General features: G+C 39.9%; 1 protein-coding gene across 1 annotated transcript in view; it reads left to right on the top strand.

Annotated features, from left to right (window-relative positions):
* The window catches only part of adss1 (adenylosuccinate synthase 1), a 39565-nt gene extending 22828 nt beyond the window's left edge, over positions 1 to 16737 (top strand). The window contains exons 9-13 of the mRNA XM_060829214.1: positions 2679 to 2833; positions 5410 to 5534; positions 6447 to 6544; positions 13359 to 13508; positions 13711 to 16737. Of these exons, the coding sequence (XP_060685197.1) occupies positions 2679 to 2833; positions 5410 to 5534; positions 6447 to 6544; positions 13359 to 13508; positions 13711 to 13763 (581 nt within the window). The 3' untranslated portion in view covers positions 13764 to 16737. The remainder of the gene's footprint in view (positions 1 to 2678; positions 2834 to 5409; positions 5535 to 6446; positions 6545 to 13358; positions 13509 to 13710) is intronic.
* The last annotated feature ends 324 nt before the right edge of the window (positions 16738 to 17061 follow it).

The following is a 17061-nucleotide window of genomic DNA, read 5'->3' as shown; positions in this document are numbered from 1 at the left end:
TGAAACTTACAAGATTCTGAGGGGGCTTGACAGAGCAGATGTTGAGAAGATGTTAGCATGAATAAAGGGAGTTCTCAAAATAGGGGACATAGTTACTGAATAAAGTAACATCCATTTAAAACTGAGATGTAATGGAATTCCTTCTGAGAGTAGTAAACTCTGAAATTCTCAATTCCAGAGAGCTGTGAGGCCCAGATCACCGAAACTATCTAAAGAGGAGTTAGATAGATATTTGAAATATCAGGGAATTGCACAGAAGAGGAGTTAAACTCTGGGGCAGATCAATAATGATCTTATAGAATGTCAGGGCAGGTTTGAGGGGCTGAATGACCTGCTTCACCTCCTATATCTTTTTTCCATCATTTACAATATAAATGTGATACTAATGCATTAAGATCAATATTTGGCACAATTTGTTTTTCAGCACATGTGATCACATTTGTTGATTGCTAACTTGGCTGTTTCAGTAAAATAAGAGTGTCCACTACAGCTTTGCTATATCACCCAGATCAGTATCAGAAGACATTCACTTCAGTCATTCACCTGCTGAAAACTAGTGAGTCCAGATCAGTTTCCTTACAGGAGCAAGAAAAGTTCAGGCTTGATTAAATAGAAAGTGATAACACAATTAATCAACCAGATATTCATGCTAAATGTGTATATTTAGTAAGATTAATTGTTGATGTTCAAAAAGTCATAGCATCCATTAGGCTGTTTACAGTACAGATGAGGTACTTGTTAAGATGATCAGAATTACCATGTAGCTAAAACCAGCAGATACTGAAAACAGAATTGTGTAGTAAATGCTTTTAAACACCCGAGGTTAATGTGGTGTCTTTAGTTCCTAAAACCCCACACATTTTTATTACAGTTGGAGTTTTCCCAATTGCAGAGAACACTGAACAACAAGAAGAAAACAATTCACTGCTGAAATGGCTTCTAAGTTTCTAACTCCTCAAAGATAGTTGTCCATTAAGCTGTATCCGTATCTTGTAAGCTTGAAGACAGAAATCTTGATTAATCAATATAATTATCCTCACTTTAGAACACCCTGTCTCTGTAGAAAACCCAAATCAAAAAAAGATTTTTGTCAATTGGGTTTATTTCCTTGAAAGTTTACATATATTTCCATCATCACATCGTCTGTTGGACCCAAACCCGCCATGATTAGATTAGATTACTTAGTGTGGAAACAGGCCCTTCGGCCCAAAAAGTCCACACCGACCCTCCGAACAGCAACCCACCCAGACCCATTCCCCTACATTTACCCCTTCACCTAACGCTACAGGCAATTTAGCATGGCCAATTCACCAACCTGCACATCTTTGGACTGTGGGAGGAAACCGGAACACCCGGAGGAAATCCACGCAGACACGGAGAGAATGTGCAAACTCTACACACACAGTCGACCGAGGCTGGAATCGAACCTGTGACCCTGGTACTGTGAGGCAGTAGTGCTAGCCACTGTGCCACCCTTAAAGAACAAATCTTTCGCCAAACTCTCCAGTAGAAATTGAGCAGTGTTAAATATGATTATTGACATCAATTCTGTGTCTCTATGGATTTGTTTGTGGCTCATTTTGAAGGTGCTATCTGTTCTTGTGTTAACTACTTTCTTTGGAAGGTTTTCCATAAATCTGTTCTCCTCTGGGAGAATGGGGTGACCCTTTGATCTTGAAGATTGTGAATTTTGTGCTTGCGTCCTTCAGTCCCACCTCTGGATCTATCTGTTTTTTCTTCCCCCCCCCCCCCCCCCCCCAGTGGTAATACTCTAAGGCTCTGTTTATTTGTGCCTAACCCTAACAATCGGCAGAGGACTTCTTGCACACATGCAGATAAAATGTTAGTCTCAGAGCCTGTGATTGTTTAAATTGAGAGGTGCTTTAAGAGCTGTTCTGTTCTTCGCTTGCTCAATTACTTATCCTTTTGCAAGCTGGTGTTTAGTAACTGTCTCCTTTACAATAAAATCAGTTAAATGGATTAACTGCTCATAACAGTTGCATCCAGCAATGAATATGAGACAGGCAGGAGTAGCAAGTGGATACTTTATTTCCAGCTACCAATTAGTGCTTTTAACGGTGGAGTTCCACCATTGTTTCTAAAAAATAACAAGTCATCACCCAATGTAGGTCTCTGATTCAGAAACCCATTATCCACTAGCTGAACTAGCCATGCCATTGTATGACCTTCCTGCCCAAACTTTTTGCAACTTGATTCTTGGTTTAAACCTGTTTAATTATATATAAAGATATTGTTTGGTTAAAGATGAAGTTAAACTGGCTGTTCTGCATGTAAAGCTAGTATGTGGGTATGCAGCATTTACCCATTATTTTGGTAGGGGTGTCTGTGTATTCACCAGCAGCCACATAACAAGCCAAGTGCAGATGTACATGTGCTCCTTATGCCTTTCCAATCAGTGGCAGGAGTTAGGTTCATGCAATTAAACTATACTTTCTTCATTGACCTTGAGCTTGATCAAGAGTGTTGATAATTAGAAGTCAAATATACAATTCTGAACTATAATTTTGAACAAGGTACTTTTGAAGTATGAATATGTAACTTATGTCTGTTTTATTATTTCATAGCTTTGAGATTGACATCTTGGAAAATGTCAGTTGTTTGTTAAGCCTGACTGTGAGAATTCTCCAGAAACTGTAATCTATTTTTTATATTCAAAGGAACTTATCCATTTGTGACATCCTCAAATTGCACTGCTGGAGGTGTATGCACAGGCCTGGGCATTCCGCCATCGAACATTGGAGCAGTTTATGGTGTTGCAAAAGCCTATACCACCAGAGTGGGTATTGGGGCATTCCCAACAGAACTCAAAAATGTAAGTTTGTCGTTTCTCATGATCATGGATTCAGAATCATCTAGACACAAAATGTTAGCTTTGTCTCTCAACAGAAGCTGCCTGACACTCTGATTTCCAGCACTTTTTGTTTTCAGTACAGATTGCAGCATCTGCAGTGATTTGCTCCTCTAATACCAGGTTTCCTGGAAAGATCTTGTGGCTCAGTGGGAGTGTCACTATCTCTGGGCCAAAAGATCTGGGTTCGAGTCCCACCTGCCACAGACATGCAATTGTGTGTCTGGACAGGTTGTTTAAATAATATTTGCAAGAGCAAGAAAGTCTTACTGAAAACGTACAGCAACTTGGTAAGAGAGCACAGGGCTATTGTGGGTAGTTTGTTCACCAGTCTGAATCATGGGATGGTAGGTTTGTTGTGAGAGAATAGATACAACTGGTATTGGTGGCTGCTATTGAATTGTTCTGCCACTCCACCAATCGTTATGACACGGAGATTGGTGGAGTGGCAGAAAGCATAAGGGACTGTCAGAGAATACAGGAGGATATACATAGACGGGAGAGTTGGGCGGAAAAGTGGCAGATGGCTTTCAATCCAAACAAATGTGAGGTGATGCATTTAGGCAAGACTAATTCTAGAGCAAATTATACAATGAATGGAAGACCCTTAGGAAAAGTTAATAGGCAGAGAGATCTGGGAGTGCAGCTCCATTGTACCCTGAAGGTTGCTGCACAGGTGGATAGAGTGGTCAAGAAGGCATATAGTATGTTTGCCTTCATCGGATGGGGTATTGAGTATAAGAGCTGGCAGGTCATGTTAAAATTGTACAATATGTTGATTCGACCACATTTAGAATACTGTGTACAGTTCTGGTCGCCACATTACCAAAAGGATGAGGACGCTTTGGAGAGGGTGCAGAGAAGGTTTACAAGGATGTTGCCTGGTATGGAAGGTGCTAGCTGAGAAGAGAGGTTGAGTAGGTTAGGTTTATTTTCACTAGAAAAAAGGAGATTGAGGGGGAACCTGATTGAGGTTTACAAAATCTTAAAGGGTATAGACAGGGTGGATAGAGACAAGCTTTTTCCCAGGGTGAAGGATTCAATAATCAGAGGTTATGCTTTCAAAGTGAGAGGTAGAAAATACTTCACACAGAGGGTGTTGAGCGTTTGGAACGCGTTGCCAGCAGAGGTCATTGAGGCAGGCACGGTAGATTCATTTAAGATGCATCTGGACAGATGCATGAGTAGATGGGGAGCAGAGGCTTAGGAATTGACCGACAGGTTTAGATAGTGAATTTGGATCGGCTCAGGCTTGGAGGGCCGAAGGGCCTGTTCCTGGGCTGTAAATTTTCTTTGTTCTTTTGACTCAGAGAGAAGGCTATCTCCCTTGACCTAGCTGAGGCCTTTTGAGTCTGGACTAAAGGAGAAGACAATACAGTAGTGGTATGAGCCATGTACATCTGACTGTTAGGGGCAAAGTACAGCAAGGTATGAATGCTGTGAGCACCCAGGTAGGGTCAAAGTGAGTGAGCACTAAGTCAGCAAGAACTGAGAGATGCAGCCTGGCCCAATCCATGAACTAGGTGTGGGTTCCTAAGCACAGAATTACAGTGGTGTTTGTTAGTGCAGCAGTGTTCTGTAGTTGGCTCAGAGGATTGCCATAAGATTTGTTTCAGACTGGCATGTGTCAGATGCCAACGCTCGTGAATGTAAGATGTGTGTTCTATGACCAATATGGAGGTCATTCAGAGCAGGTGGTGAGTTGAAGCCTCCAGCTACTTGCGCTTATATCCTTGTCGAGTTTTCCTGATGTTAAACTTGTTTGTGTTTGGTTCCATGAGAGACTGAATATTAATGAAGCAAGTTGAATGTGAACAAGCTGTTTAGAACCAATAATTTGTCAATTGCAATTTTCTGCTGCCTAGCCATGCCACTTTTGAAAACCATAAATCATGGCACAAATTGCTCCCAACATGGAGATCAGCCTTGCCACCCACCTCGCCACTGTACACATTGCTCAGACTCCTATAACAGTCAATGGGACTTACTTCAGAACCCACAATAAAATCATGGAATCCCTATAGTGCAGAGGGAGACTATTTGGTCCATTTGAGTCTGCACTGACCCTGTGAAGAGCTTCCCTCATCCTCATCACCCTGCATTTCCCATGGCTAATTCCCATAGTCTGCATGTATGTTGGACACTACACAGCAGTTTAGCATGGTTCGTCCAGCTAACCTGCACAACATTTATACTGTGGGAGGAAACCAGAATACCAGCAGGAACCCAAACAAGTATGGGGAGAACATGCAAACTCTATACAGTTGCCCGAGATTAGAATCAAACTCTGGTCCCTCGTGCTGTGAGGCAGCAGTGCCAACCATTGTGCCACTGCACGGTCTGTTAATCCCCTAATAAATTTCCGTAATTGCCATAATGATTTGAACTTGTATTGACATTATATTTAGATAATACGAAGCATTTGTTTTAAATAACTGTTTGTATGTATATGATTTTAAACTAATTACAAAGTATTCCTGCAAACCAAGATTAAGCTTGCTTTGTGTATCTGTTGCTGAATTTTAACTGAAACGTTTCAGGAAATCGGAGAGTTGCTACAGTCTCGAGGAAATGAAGTGGGTGTAACAACAGGCAGGAAAAGGCGCTGTGGCTGGTTAGACCTAGTCATGTTGAAATATGCGAATATGATCAACGGATTTACAGCGTGAGTACCAGATTCCGTTTCATGTCTTAACGGTTTGAAAAAAAAAGTCAATTTGTATCGTGCCTTTTACATAGAATAGGACAAATCATTTTATAATTAAAGATGAACCTTTGATGTGATACTGCTCCTCGTGCTTAAATAACTATTCAGCATTAGCCGTTGCTTCAGCTGTAAAGTTTCATTCTCATATGAGTCACTGAACCAAAAGAATGAGGAGAAAACTGAGTAGCATTAAATGTAATAAAAATCAGGAGAGATGTAAAATGGATTCAGATTTTCTTCTTGCCACTTATTTACATTAATCTCTCAATTGCCTGATTTGCCTCAATACAACTTCAGTGTTCTTTATATATATTGGGTATTTGTAATCCCTGATGGTCATAGACAATAAAATGATTGTGGTGCACAAAATCTACAAAAGCTAAGTTACTGTCACACAAGCAGCGTTGTTAGGATATAACCAATATGCCACACAAACTCCTAATGATGTAACTTTGATTGTTTCCTTATGAAATCCCCATCATGTAGTAATGTATGTTTTTTAAAAAACACTTCTCCCCAGTAAAGTTATCCTCAAAGGTTTAGTCAATTGAAATGTAAAAGCCAAAAACACACACATACACTTTATTGAACAAAATCATCTCCCGATAATTATATCTGGATTCGAATATGCCAACAGAAATGTATAACAGGAACCCTCAAAAGTTGGAAAATGTGATATATTTATTCCAAAGCACCTCAATGTGCTCTGAATAGAATATTTGAATCAAAACTCAACTCACTGTGGTACACAAGTGCATTTCTACCAAGGTATCAAAAATACCAAAAGATGTCAAGCAAATTTGGGTATAGTTAATAAAAAAAAAACTCCCTCATTCAATTTTAACAATAATATTATTGCTGTACCTATAGGTTGGCATTAATGAAGCTGGATATCCTGGAAGTCCTTGATGAGATTAAAATCGGTTTAGCTTACAAATTGAATGGAAAGAGAATTCCATATTTTCCAGGTATTGTATGCCAACTAATGTCCTTTATCCTTTCAATTTAGCTCTATTTTAGTGCAAGAGAAAGGGAGAAAGTGAAGACTGCAGATGCTGGAGATTGAAGTCAAGAGTGTGGTGCTGGAAAAGCGCAGCAGGTCAGGGAGCATCCGAGGAGCAGGAGAATCAACTTTTCAGGCATAAGCCCTTCAGGAACGTGGGGGCGTTGAAGGGGGCTGAGAGATAAATGGTGGGGTGGGGAAAGTAGCTGGGAATGTTTTAGGTGCAGGTGGGAGGGGTGATTGTGATAGGTCAGAGGGGAGGGTGAAGAAGATTGGTGGGAAGGAAGATGTACAGGTAGGACAGATCAAGAGATGGTGCCCAGTTGGTGGGTTGGATCTGGGATGAGGTAGGAGGAGGGGAGATGAGGAAACTAGTGAAATTTGGACATTGATGCCGTGTGTTTGAAGGGTCCCAAGGCGGAAGATGAGATGTGCTTCCTCCAGCTGTCAGGTGACGAGGATTTGGTGGTGGTGGAGGAGGCCCAGGACTTAGAACATAGAACAATACAGCACAGAACAGCCCTTTGACCCTCAATGTTGCGCCAACCTGTGATCTATTCTCAGCTCGTCCCCCTACACTATCCTATCATCCATGTACTTATCCAAGGATTGTTTAAATCTCCCTAATGTGGATGAGTTAACTACATTGGCAGGCAGGGCATTCCACACCCTTACCATTCTGAGTAAAGAACCTGCCTCTGACATCTGTCTTCAATCTTTCACCTCTCAATTTGTAGTTATGCCCCCTCTTACAAGCTGACATCATCATCCTAGGAAAAAAGGCTTTCACTATCTACCCTATCTAATCCTCTGATCATCTTGTACGTCTCTATCAAATCCCCTATTAGCCTTTCCAATGAGAACAGACCCAAGTCTCTCAGCCTTTCCTCATAACAGCTTCCCTCCAGACCAGGCAGCATCCTGGAAAATCTCCTCTGCACCTTTTCCAATGCTTCCACATCCTTCCCGAAATTTGGCGACCAGAACTGTACACCGTATTCCAAGTGCGGCCATTTAGCGTTTTGTATAGTTGCAGCATGAAATTGCGGCTCCGGAACTCAATCCCTGTACGAATGAAACCTAACACACCGTATGCCTTCTTAACAGCATTATCAACCCAGCAATTTTCAGGGATCTATGTACAGAGACTCTAAGATCCCTCTGCACATCCACACTACCAGCAATCTTTCTATTGACCCAGTACTTTGCTTTCCTGTTATTCTTCCCAAAGTGCATCACCTCACATTTAGCTGCATTGAACTCCATTTGCCACCTCTCAGCCCAATTTTGCAGTTTATCCAAGACCCCCTGCAACCTGTAACATTCTTCCACACTGTCCACTACTCCACCGACTTTAGTGTTGTCTGCAAATTTACTAATCCATCACCTATGCCTGTGTCTAAGTCATTTATAAAAATGACAAACAGCAGTGGACCCAAAACAGATCCTTGTGGCACACCACTAGTAACTGGACTCTAGGCTGAATATTTTCCATCAACCACCACTCGCTGCCTTCTTTCAGAAAGCCAGTTTCTAATCCAAACTGCTAAGTCACCCTCAATTCCATGCCTCTGCATTTTCTCCAACAGCCTACCATGTGGAACCTTCTCAAAGACTTTACTGAAGTCCATGTATACCACATCAACTGCCCTACCCTCATCTACATGCTTCTTCTCCTTCTCAAAATCTCAGTGAGGTTTGTGAGACACGACCTGCCCTTGACAACACCATGTTGACTATCTGAAATCAAATTGTTGCTTGCTAGATGATTATAAATCTTATCTCATAATCCTTTCCAAAACCTTTCCTACAACAGAAGTAAGGCTCACTGGGTCATCTCTACTGCCCTTCCTGAACAAGGGCACAACATTTGCAACCCTCCAGTCTCTACGTACTAAACCTGTAGACAATGATGACTCAAATATCAAAGCCAAAGGCACTCCTATCTCCTCCCTAGCTTCTCAGAGAATCCTCAGATAAATCCCATCCAACCAAGGGGACTTTTCTACTTTCACTCCTCCTAAAACTGATAATATCTCTTCGTAACTAACCTCGATCCTTTCTAGTCTAATATCTTGTATCTCTTTCTTCTCCTCTACAAAATTCCTGTTTTTCTGAGTGAAAACAGATGAGAAATGTTCATTTAGCATTTCTCCGATCTCCACAGCGTCCACACTCAACTTCCCACTTCTGTCTTTGACTGGTCCTATTCCTACCCTAGTCATCCTTTTATTCCCTTCATACCCTATAGAAAGCTTTAGGGTTCTCCTTTATTCTATTTGCTAAAGATTGCTTGAGTCCTCTCTTTGCTCTTCTTATCTCTCTCTTAACTCTCTTTCCTAGCTGATCTGCAAGTCTCCATCGCCTCATCTGAACCGTCCTGTCTCGCCAACACATAAGCCTCCTTCTTTCGCTTAACAAGAGAGACAATTTCTGCAGTTAACCACAGTTCCCTTACCCTATCACTTCCTCCCTGCCTGACAGGGACATACCTATCAAGGACATGCAATATTGGTTCCTTAAACCAGCTCCACATTTTCTTTGTAGGCATTGCCTAATCTCATTATCGGCATTGCCTAATCTCATTATTGTTGCCCTTGCCCCATCAATAACTCTTAACTTGTGACATGTACCTATCCCTTTCCATTGCTAAACTAAACATAACTGAATTATGGTCACTCTCTCTAAACTGTTCACCCACAACTAAATCAAATACCTGGCCTGGCTCATTACCAAGCACCAGATCCAGTGTGGCCTCCCCTCTTGTTGGCCCTTCGACATACTGTGTCAAGAAACCCACCTGTACACATTGGACAAAAACTGATCTGCCCAACGTGCTAGAGTTATAGCATTTCCAGTCAATGTTGGGGAAGTTAAGGTCCCCTGTAATGACCATCCTATTCCTTTCACTCCTACCCAGAATAATTTTGCCAATCCTCTATTCCACCTCCATGGAACTCTGCAGAGGCCTATTAAGAACTCCAAGCAGTGTATCCTCTCTTCTCCTGTTTCTAACCTCAACCCACACTATCTCAGTAGATGAGCCCTCATCAAAATTTCTTTCAGCCACCGTTATAAAATCCTTGACTAACCAGGCCACACCTCCCCCTCTTTTACTGCCTTGCCTGTTCCTAATGAAAGATCTAAATCCTAGAACCTGCAACATCCATTCCTCACCCAGTTATATCCATGTCTCCGAAATGGCCACAACATTGAAGTCCCAGGTACCTATCCACGCTGCAAGCTCACCTATTTTATTTCAGATACTTCTGGCATTGGAGTAGACAGATGCCAAACGAGCTTGCTGTCTGCCAGCACATTCCTGTGACCGTGAAATCCTGTCCCTGCCCTCTGAACTCTCATCCTCCTGTGCACTGCAACTATGTCTCAGGTTCCCATTCCCCTGCTGAGCTAGTTTAAACACACCCAAATAGCAGCAGGACTTGCATGTCCTTGGCAGAGTAGGAGGGAAGAGTTGAAGTCATCAGCCACCGGACAGTGGGGTTGTTTGGTGAGTGTGCCCCAGAGATGTTTCCTGAACCATTCTGCGAGTTGGTGTCCTATGTCCCTAATGTAGAGGAGACTATATGGAGGGCAATAGACATCGTAGATGAGGTGTTTGGATGTGCAGGGAAGTCTCTGTTAGATGTGAAAAGATCCTTTGGGGCCTTGGACAGAGGTGAGGGGGCAAGTGTGGGCACAGGTTTTACACCTCTTGCAGTGGCAAGGGAAGATGCCAGAGTGAGGGATGGGTTGGTGGGATGGCAGTGGAAGTAACGAAGGAGTCACTGAGGGAATGGTCTCTGCAAGAAAAAGGGAACAGCTTGAAATACCAATACCTCAACCCAACATGTTGAAGTAGAGTTGCAGAGAACAGGTTATCACAAATACTTTCAAAAATTATGATTCATCTTATAATATAAGACCAAAGCTATTACAACTGTCAAAAAAAATCAGAGGCAGTTAGTGTTTGGATCGTATGATTGTCTGTCAAATTTTCTTCAAAAAGCTCAACCACGTTGAATATTATATATTTTAAAATCCTTTAAATTTTTTTGCAACTATTGTTTAAGTCATATGATGGTGCTTTTATGTGGAATAATGTATTCTGTTCCTAGAATATGCTTATGATTTCATGGGGGAGATTTCAATCTCTCCAAAGTGGACATTCAATGAATAAGGTGTCCATGGCAACAAACTGATTACATTGCCTATTGACACAAACCAGTTTTTAAGCTGATAGTTTTTTTTAATATATAATCTTGGGCCAGCTTTATAGCCTATCAGAGTTGCCCTTGAGAAAGTGGTGGTGAGTTGCATTCATAATGCTGTCAGAGTTAAGAGTCCCAGGATTTTGTTTTGTATATGATGAGTGAGCTAGATGACTCACGCTAGTCAATGGCAATTCACATCTGGAGGTGTGAGAGTTCATGCAGTAGAGTTCAGACTGTTAACATGGCTGTGATGGCGGAAGGGGATGAGCATTCCTCATTGATCAGCTTGGATGCATTAAAGGGGAGAAGCTGTTTCAGAATGCCAGTGATTTGTTCAGTGAAAGCTCTGGTAAAGGTGTGATTATAGTGTCTGGAGCCTCATTTTCATGCCTAAAGCAATCAGCCTGACACTTCCAACTCAACCAGTGATTTGGGTTGGAAGTGAGGGGAATTTTGGACTGAGGCCAAACATAATGGGCTGGTACTTGGATGTAAATTTTCGTGAAAAGGAATGTCAGCTACACATTCACCCAGTAGAAGGAATTCTGTTCATGTTTTCTCTGTATTCTTTTAATGGAGCATCCCAAATCTAGGTGCAGCCAAAAATCTCATGCTTTGAGTATTGTTTAATATTCTAACAGAATTTAGAATGGAGAAATATTGCAGAACCAGGCTAGCACTGCTGCCTCACAGCACCAGGGTCCCAGGTTCAATTCCAGCCTCTGGCGACTCTGTGTGGAGTTTGCACATTCTCCCAGTGTCTGCATGGGTTTCCTCCAGATGCTCCAGTTTCCTCCCACAGTCCAAAGATGTGCAGGTCAAGTGACTTGGCCATGTTGAATTGCCCATAGTCTAAGGTGTGTTAGAGCGAAATAGTTCTGGCTGGTTCACTCTTCAGAGGGTCGGTGTGGACTGGTTGGGCCGAAGGGCCTGTTTCCATACTGTAGGGAATGTAATCTAACTAATCTAATCAGTGGGATCTGGGTGTGCTAGTACCTGAATCACAGTTTGTAGGTATAGCAAGAGATTAGGAAAATAGAGGCATGCTGGCAACTATAGCAGGGAGAATGGAATATGAATATTGAGAAGTTTTACTGCAGCTGAGAAGTGTTTGGTCTCCTTACTTGAAACAAACAATATAAATGCTTCAGAAACAGTTAAGAAAAGGTAAACTTGACTCATGCCTGAGATGAAGGGCTTACCTTACAAAAGAAAGTATAAACAGATTAGGTCTATATTCTTTGGAACTTGGAAAAATGAGGTATGATCGGAGTGAAACATACCTGATTTGAGGAATACAGACAGGTTCCTAGGAAGGGACTAGGAAGATGTTTCTTCTTTTAGGAGTGATGATGTAGAGGTGCTGGTGTTGGACTGGGTTGGACAAGGTCAAAAGTCACACTACTCCAGGTTATAGTCTAACAGGTTTATTTGACAACAAGCTTTCGGAGCCTTTCTGCTTCTTCAGGTGCTCCTGCTTCAAGCTCCCAAAAGTATACTCGTCGCCAACTCACATCCTGTATAAACACTTTACTATTCTCCCAGTTTCTCCAGCTCACTTGTCTCTGTTCTGACAATGCAATCGTCTGTATTATTGCTGCTGATACAGCTATCTTTCTTAACCAAAGATTTCCATCCAACCAGTTAGTTTGAGCAATTGAGCATCTCTATCCATTGCCCACAGTTCTCTTTTCCTTCCAGGATTTTGACTGGGTTTCCTTCGTCTTCACCTTCCATCCTACTAGTCTCCTGACTCGACAAATTACATTCCACAACACCCAAGGTGTTAGCACCACCAAGCAAATCATTTTCTCTCATTCCCTTTCAGAAGTCTGAATGGTCTGTTCCATCAGCACCACCCTAGTCCACTGTTTAAATACCATTAACAACTCCCATTATCCAGTTTCATATGGTACCTCCCCAGCATGCAAATACAAAAGTGCAACACCTGCTCTTTTATCTATACCCTTCCACCATTTGATAGAGATTCCCATGTCTATCATATTAATTATTTGTTCTACTCCATTCTGACTACTTGGTTCATTCTCTCACTGAGGAACATCAGCTATTGAAAACTATACAATGGTCTTGACTGAACATCAGTCAATTTCTGATTGTAGCTATATTTCCGATCTTTCCAGGTAACAACTGCTGGTATCGATGTCATTTAAAGCTCCTCTAGATTGATCTGTTTTCTCTTGTCACATTATCCACCCCTTTTACCTCGCAACATCCATTTTTGCCATTTAATCACTCTTGCTTTTCACATTCCCATTTGTTCTTTCCTCCTCTGCCCCTTTCTCTGCTTTTATTTGTTTAAAACTTGATGTATCTCTGATGTCAGTTTTCATGAAAGATAAATATCCTGAAGTGCTAATTCTGTTTTTCCTCTACAGACAGTACCTGACGACCTGAGTATTTCTGGCATTTTCTGATTTCACTTCTGATTTCAATCATCTGAACTATATTTTTTTTAAAATCTAAAACCCACCTGACTACGAAAATGCATCATCAGCTGGATCCTTTTATTCTTTCTTCATGGTTATGCTTTATCCATTCTTCCAGCAAACCAGGAAATCCTAAACCAAGTGGAGGTTGAGTATGAAACACTTCCAGGCTGGAAGAGCAGCATTACCAATGCTCGGACATGGGATGACCTGCCACCAAAGGCTCAAAACTACATCAGATTTATTGAAAATCACGTGGCAGTCCCAAGTGAGTTTCCATGATAAGTAAGGAGGTTACTTGATAAGATTCTGTAAAAATTGAATGTATATATTTAAGCAATGCATTAGTGTTCTTTTGAGGACCTTTTCTAAATATTTAGAAGCTGTTCAAATAGTAAATATATAATATCAACTTTTTTTGTTATACAAACATTAGACAGTGACTGAAATTTGCATTTGTTTTCTTCCAGTTAAATGGATTGGTGTTGGAAAATCAAGGGAGTCAATGATCCAACTTTTCTAATTACAGAAGAGGACAGGATTGAATAATTTCAACACACACTCCTGTTTTTCTACTTAAATTCAAGACTAAATGTGTTATGTTGAAAATATTCCTGATATTGTATGAAGCATAATTAATTTTCAGTTCTATACATAAACAGTACTGAAGGTCATTGTTAACTGGAGGTTTAGAATATTTAAACACCACCATATTCCTACAATTCATGTTCAACTTACTAAAACAACACATCTGTCAGTCATTTCCATTAAATATTGAATCAGATTTAATAACTGAACTCGTGAATGGATACTACTTTGGCAAAAGTTTAGAGTTAAGAACACTGAAATAACTCAAATTTTGTTTTATGTTGGAGTTTGCAGTTAGATCAATTTTACATTTAATTGTTATTTAAACCAACAAAAGAAACTGTACATCCTATTTGTATTTTGCCATAATTTATTCAAAGATTCTTGAGTTAACTCACTTGTAGCCTGTAAATCATATCCTACAGTTCTTTTCTTTAAAAAATCCAGTGGGCATTCATTTTATTTCATCAGAAAAGGGAGATGCTTCCATTTTAATAGCTTTAGAACTGTTTTACAATAGGTGCATTCATTATTTAAATCCAAATAAAATCTAATAAAAAAATCACAATGCATAGGGTTAAGTATGATCTCTATTTATTAGATGTGAACAATAGACAGAAAACATTTTGCGAAATGCCTTTTCATGCCTGTTGAACTTTGCGAAGTACAGCAACAGTGTTTTTATTTCCAAGTGCCCTGTAAAATGTGTTTAGCACAGTCAGTAATGCATGCCTTGGTATTATATAACAAGTTAAAGAATCAGGTTTCGCTTGCCTATTAATTATAACTTACATCAGGGTTTATGTTGTATGATGAATCATATTCTGTCTTCCAGCGATAGGTATCAGGTTTCCCGTATACATCTTTTGGGACTTTAAGTGTCTCTCTTGCTGCTTTCAGATTGTTGTAAGTGCCACCTTCACACTTCAGTTCTTCAACAGCTCTTGCATATTCACTGCTGTAATGTTTATTAAATAGTCCTCTGTTAATGCACTCAATGAAAAATCACAATTTTTTAAACTTCATGTTTATTTTACAATTAAACCAGTTAGCTGGATGTCAGTGATGCTTAATCTATATTAACAAGAAAAATGGAGCACTTCAGAAATCTTTATAATTTATGTAATTTCAAATTTATGATTGTTTGACAAATTTTAGTGTTTTTGAAATTGTAGCTTAGAGGGTATGTAGTGGGTCATAAGTGGATATGTTAAATTTTCAGTAAAATTTGCTAAGATACCACAAGGTTATTACAGAAAATTATGGTTCAAGGCCTTTTAAATAACGTATTAGCATGCAGTGGTAACTACAATTAGACAGAAAATAGAGAGTGGAAGTATAAAGAATAATTTTGCTTGGCAAGGCTGCAAATAAAGGAGTACATCAGGCCCTTTGTTTGGATCTCACCTATTTACAATTTAACATAAATGAACTGGATGAGGGGACTGAGTGTATTGTATGTACATTTGCTGGCATTACACAGTTTAGTGGGAAAATAATCTGGACCGAGGCAAAAAAAAGGGCCTGTCAAAGCAAATGAGATGACAAACAACTGTGACAGATCTGAAATAATGTGGAGTAATGTGAAGTTATCCTCTCGTAGGGAAAACTGTAAACCAGAATATTTTTAAATGATGAGAGGAATACCGTTATCTTTGCATTAGTATCACAAAGTTAATACAGATGTTACATGACAACTAGGAAAGCATGCTGTGTGCTGTTTGTCATCTTTCCTAAGAAATGGCACCTCCTGCCTTAGAATAAATGAAACAAAGGTTCACTTGTCTAATTTCTAGGATGAGGGGATTGTTGCTTTGAGTAGTGTGTGGGGATTTGGCCTATATTCCCTAATCTCGAAAAGAAAGAGAAACACTTGAAACAAAAACAGAAGTTTGATAGAGTAATTGCTGGGAGCAACTTTCCTCTTTGTTTAGTGAGTCCAGAAAAGTGGGTCATAGTCTCAATATCAGGGGGTAGCTATTCAGGACTGAGAGGTGAAGACATTCCTTCTCTGAAGATTGTGAATCTTTGGTCTTCTGTACCAAGTTAGATGCTTATTCATTGAATATACTCGAGTGGGTCAATACATATTTTTGGATACTAAAAACATCAAGTGATGGACAGATACAGTGAGAACCTGGAGTCTAGGAAAAAGATCAGCCAAGATCTTATTGAATGCCAAAGTTGGATTGCAGTCAGAATGGTCTACTTTTGTTTCTTATGTTCTTATTTCAGTTATGCTAAGTTATGTATTTTTAATTTTTAAAGTAATTTAGAGTTACTATAATTTAGAAAACAAACTCCAACCAACAATTATTTATCACTTAGCATACAATGTATGAATTGGGTTATAAATTGTTAATCTCTTAGAAATGACAACAGCCATCCACTGCTTTTCTTCGCCATCTTAAAATGCTCTCCCTCGCTGGCTGAACACAGGTCATTTTATTGCCAGTATTAGTTTCTGGAGGGAAAACAAAAACAATCTAGCACAGATATGAGCTGAATGCCATCCTTTTGCATTGCAATATTTTTGGTTCTGAGAGTCTTTTATCACTAGTTGGATAAAGTAATATTGTTATATGTAATGACTCAATAGGAACTCTGATGCAAATAAGGTTGAAAGCAGGATAAAGACTTTGGTTCCCTCCAGTATCAACTAGGAATTTATACTGACAACATGTCAGCACTAGACCAGGAGTAGGAAACTGCAGGTTTTCTTCCTAACATCTTAGTCAACATTGAAACAGTTTATCTCATCTTTTTATCTATATTCTGTGTGTTGGACTTCCCGGTTTACAAATTTGCTACAGCATTTTTATACAACAAAGTGAATTCTTTTAAAATTGTAGTCATTACGTGTTTTGAGATGATGGTGAAAACTGCACAATATTAAGAATAAAACAAACCTGTGTAAACTGTAAAATGCTGGTGTTGTTTTCTATACCTAGAAAAGATATCAGATACAGAGGCGGTGGAAGTCTTGACAAAGTTGTCAGTTTTTTTTTCCCCCTTCTCTTTCTTGGGCAGACTGTTAGGGCCAGGCACCACTCCGAGTAACATCATCCAGTCCTCTCTCATATGATCATTGTTATTATATGAATAATGGTGGTAAATAATAGGATATGCTTTTACAACAAGTTTCAGTTTTCAGAATATTTCTATCCTCAACTTACATCTAAAGAATATTAATTTCAGTATTTCTGTAGCTGCCTTTGCCAAATTTCAGCTAT

This window comes from Hemiscyllium ocellatum, chromosome 8 (genome assembly GCF_020745735.1).
Source record: "Hemiscyllium ocellatum isolate sHemOce1 chromosome 8, sHemOce1.pat.X.cur, whole genome shotgun sequence".
Taxonomy (NCBI): domain Eukaryota; kingdom Metazoa; phylum Chordata; class Chondrichthyes; order Orectolobiformes; family Hemiscylliidae; genus Hemiscyllium; species Hemiscyllium ocellatum.
This window is presented reverse-complemented; position numbering and strand designations above follow the sequence as displayed.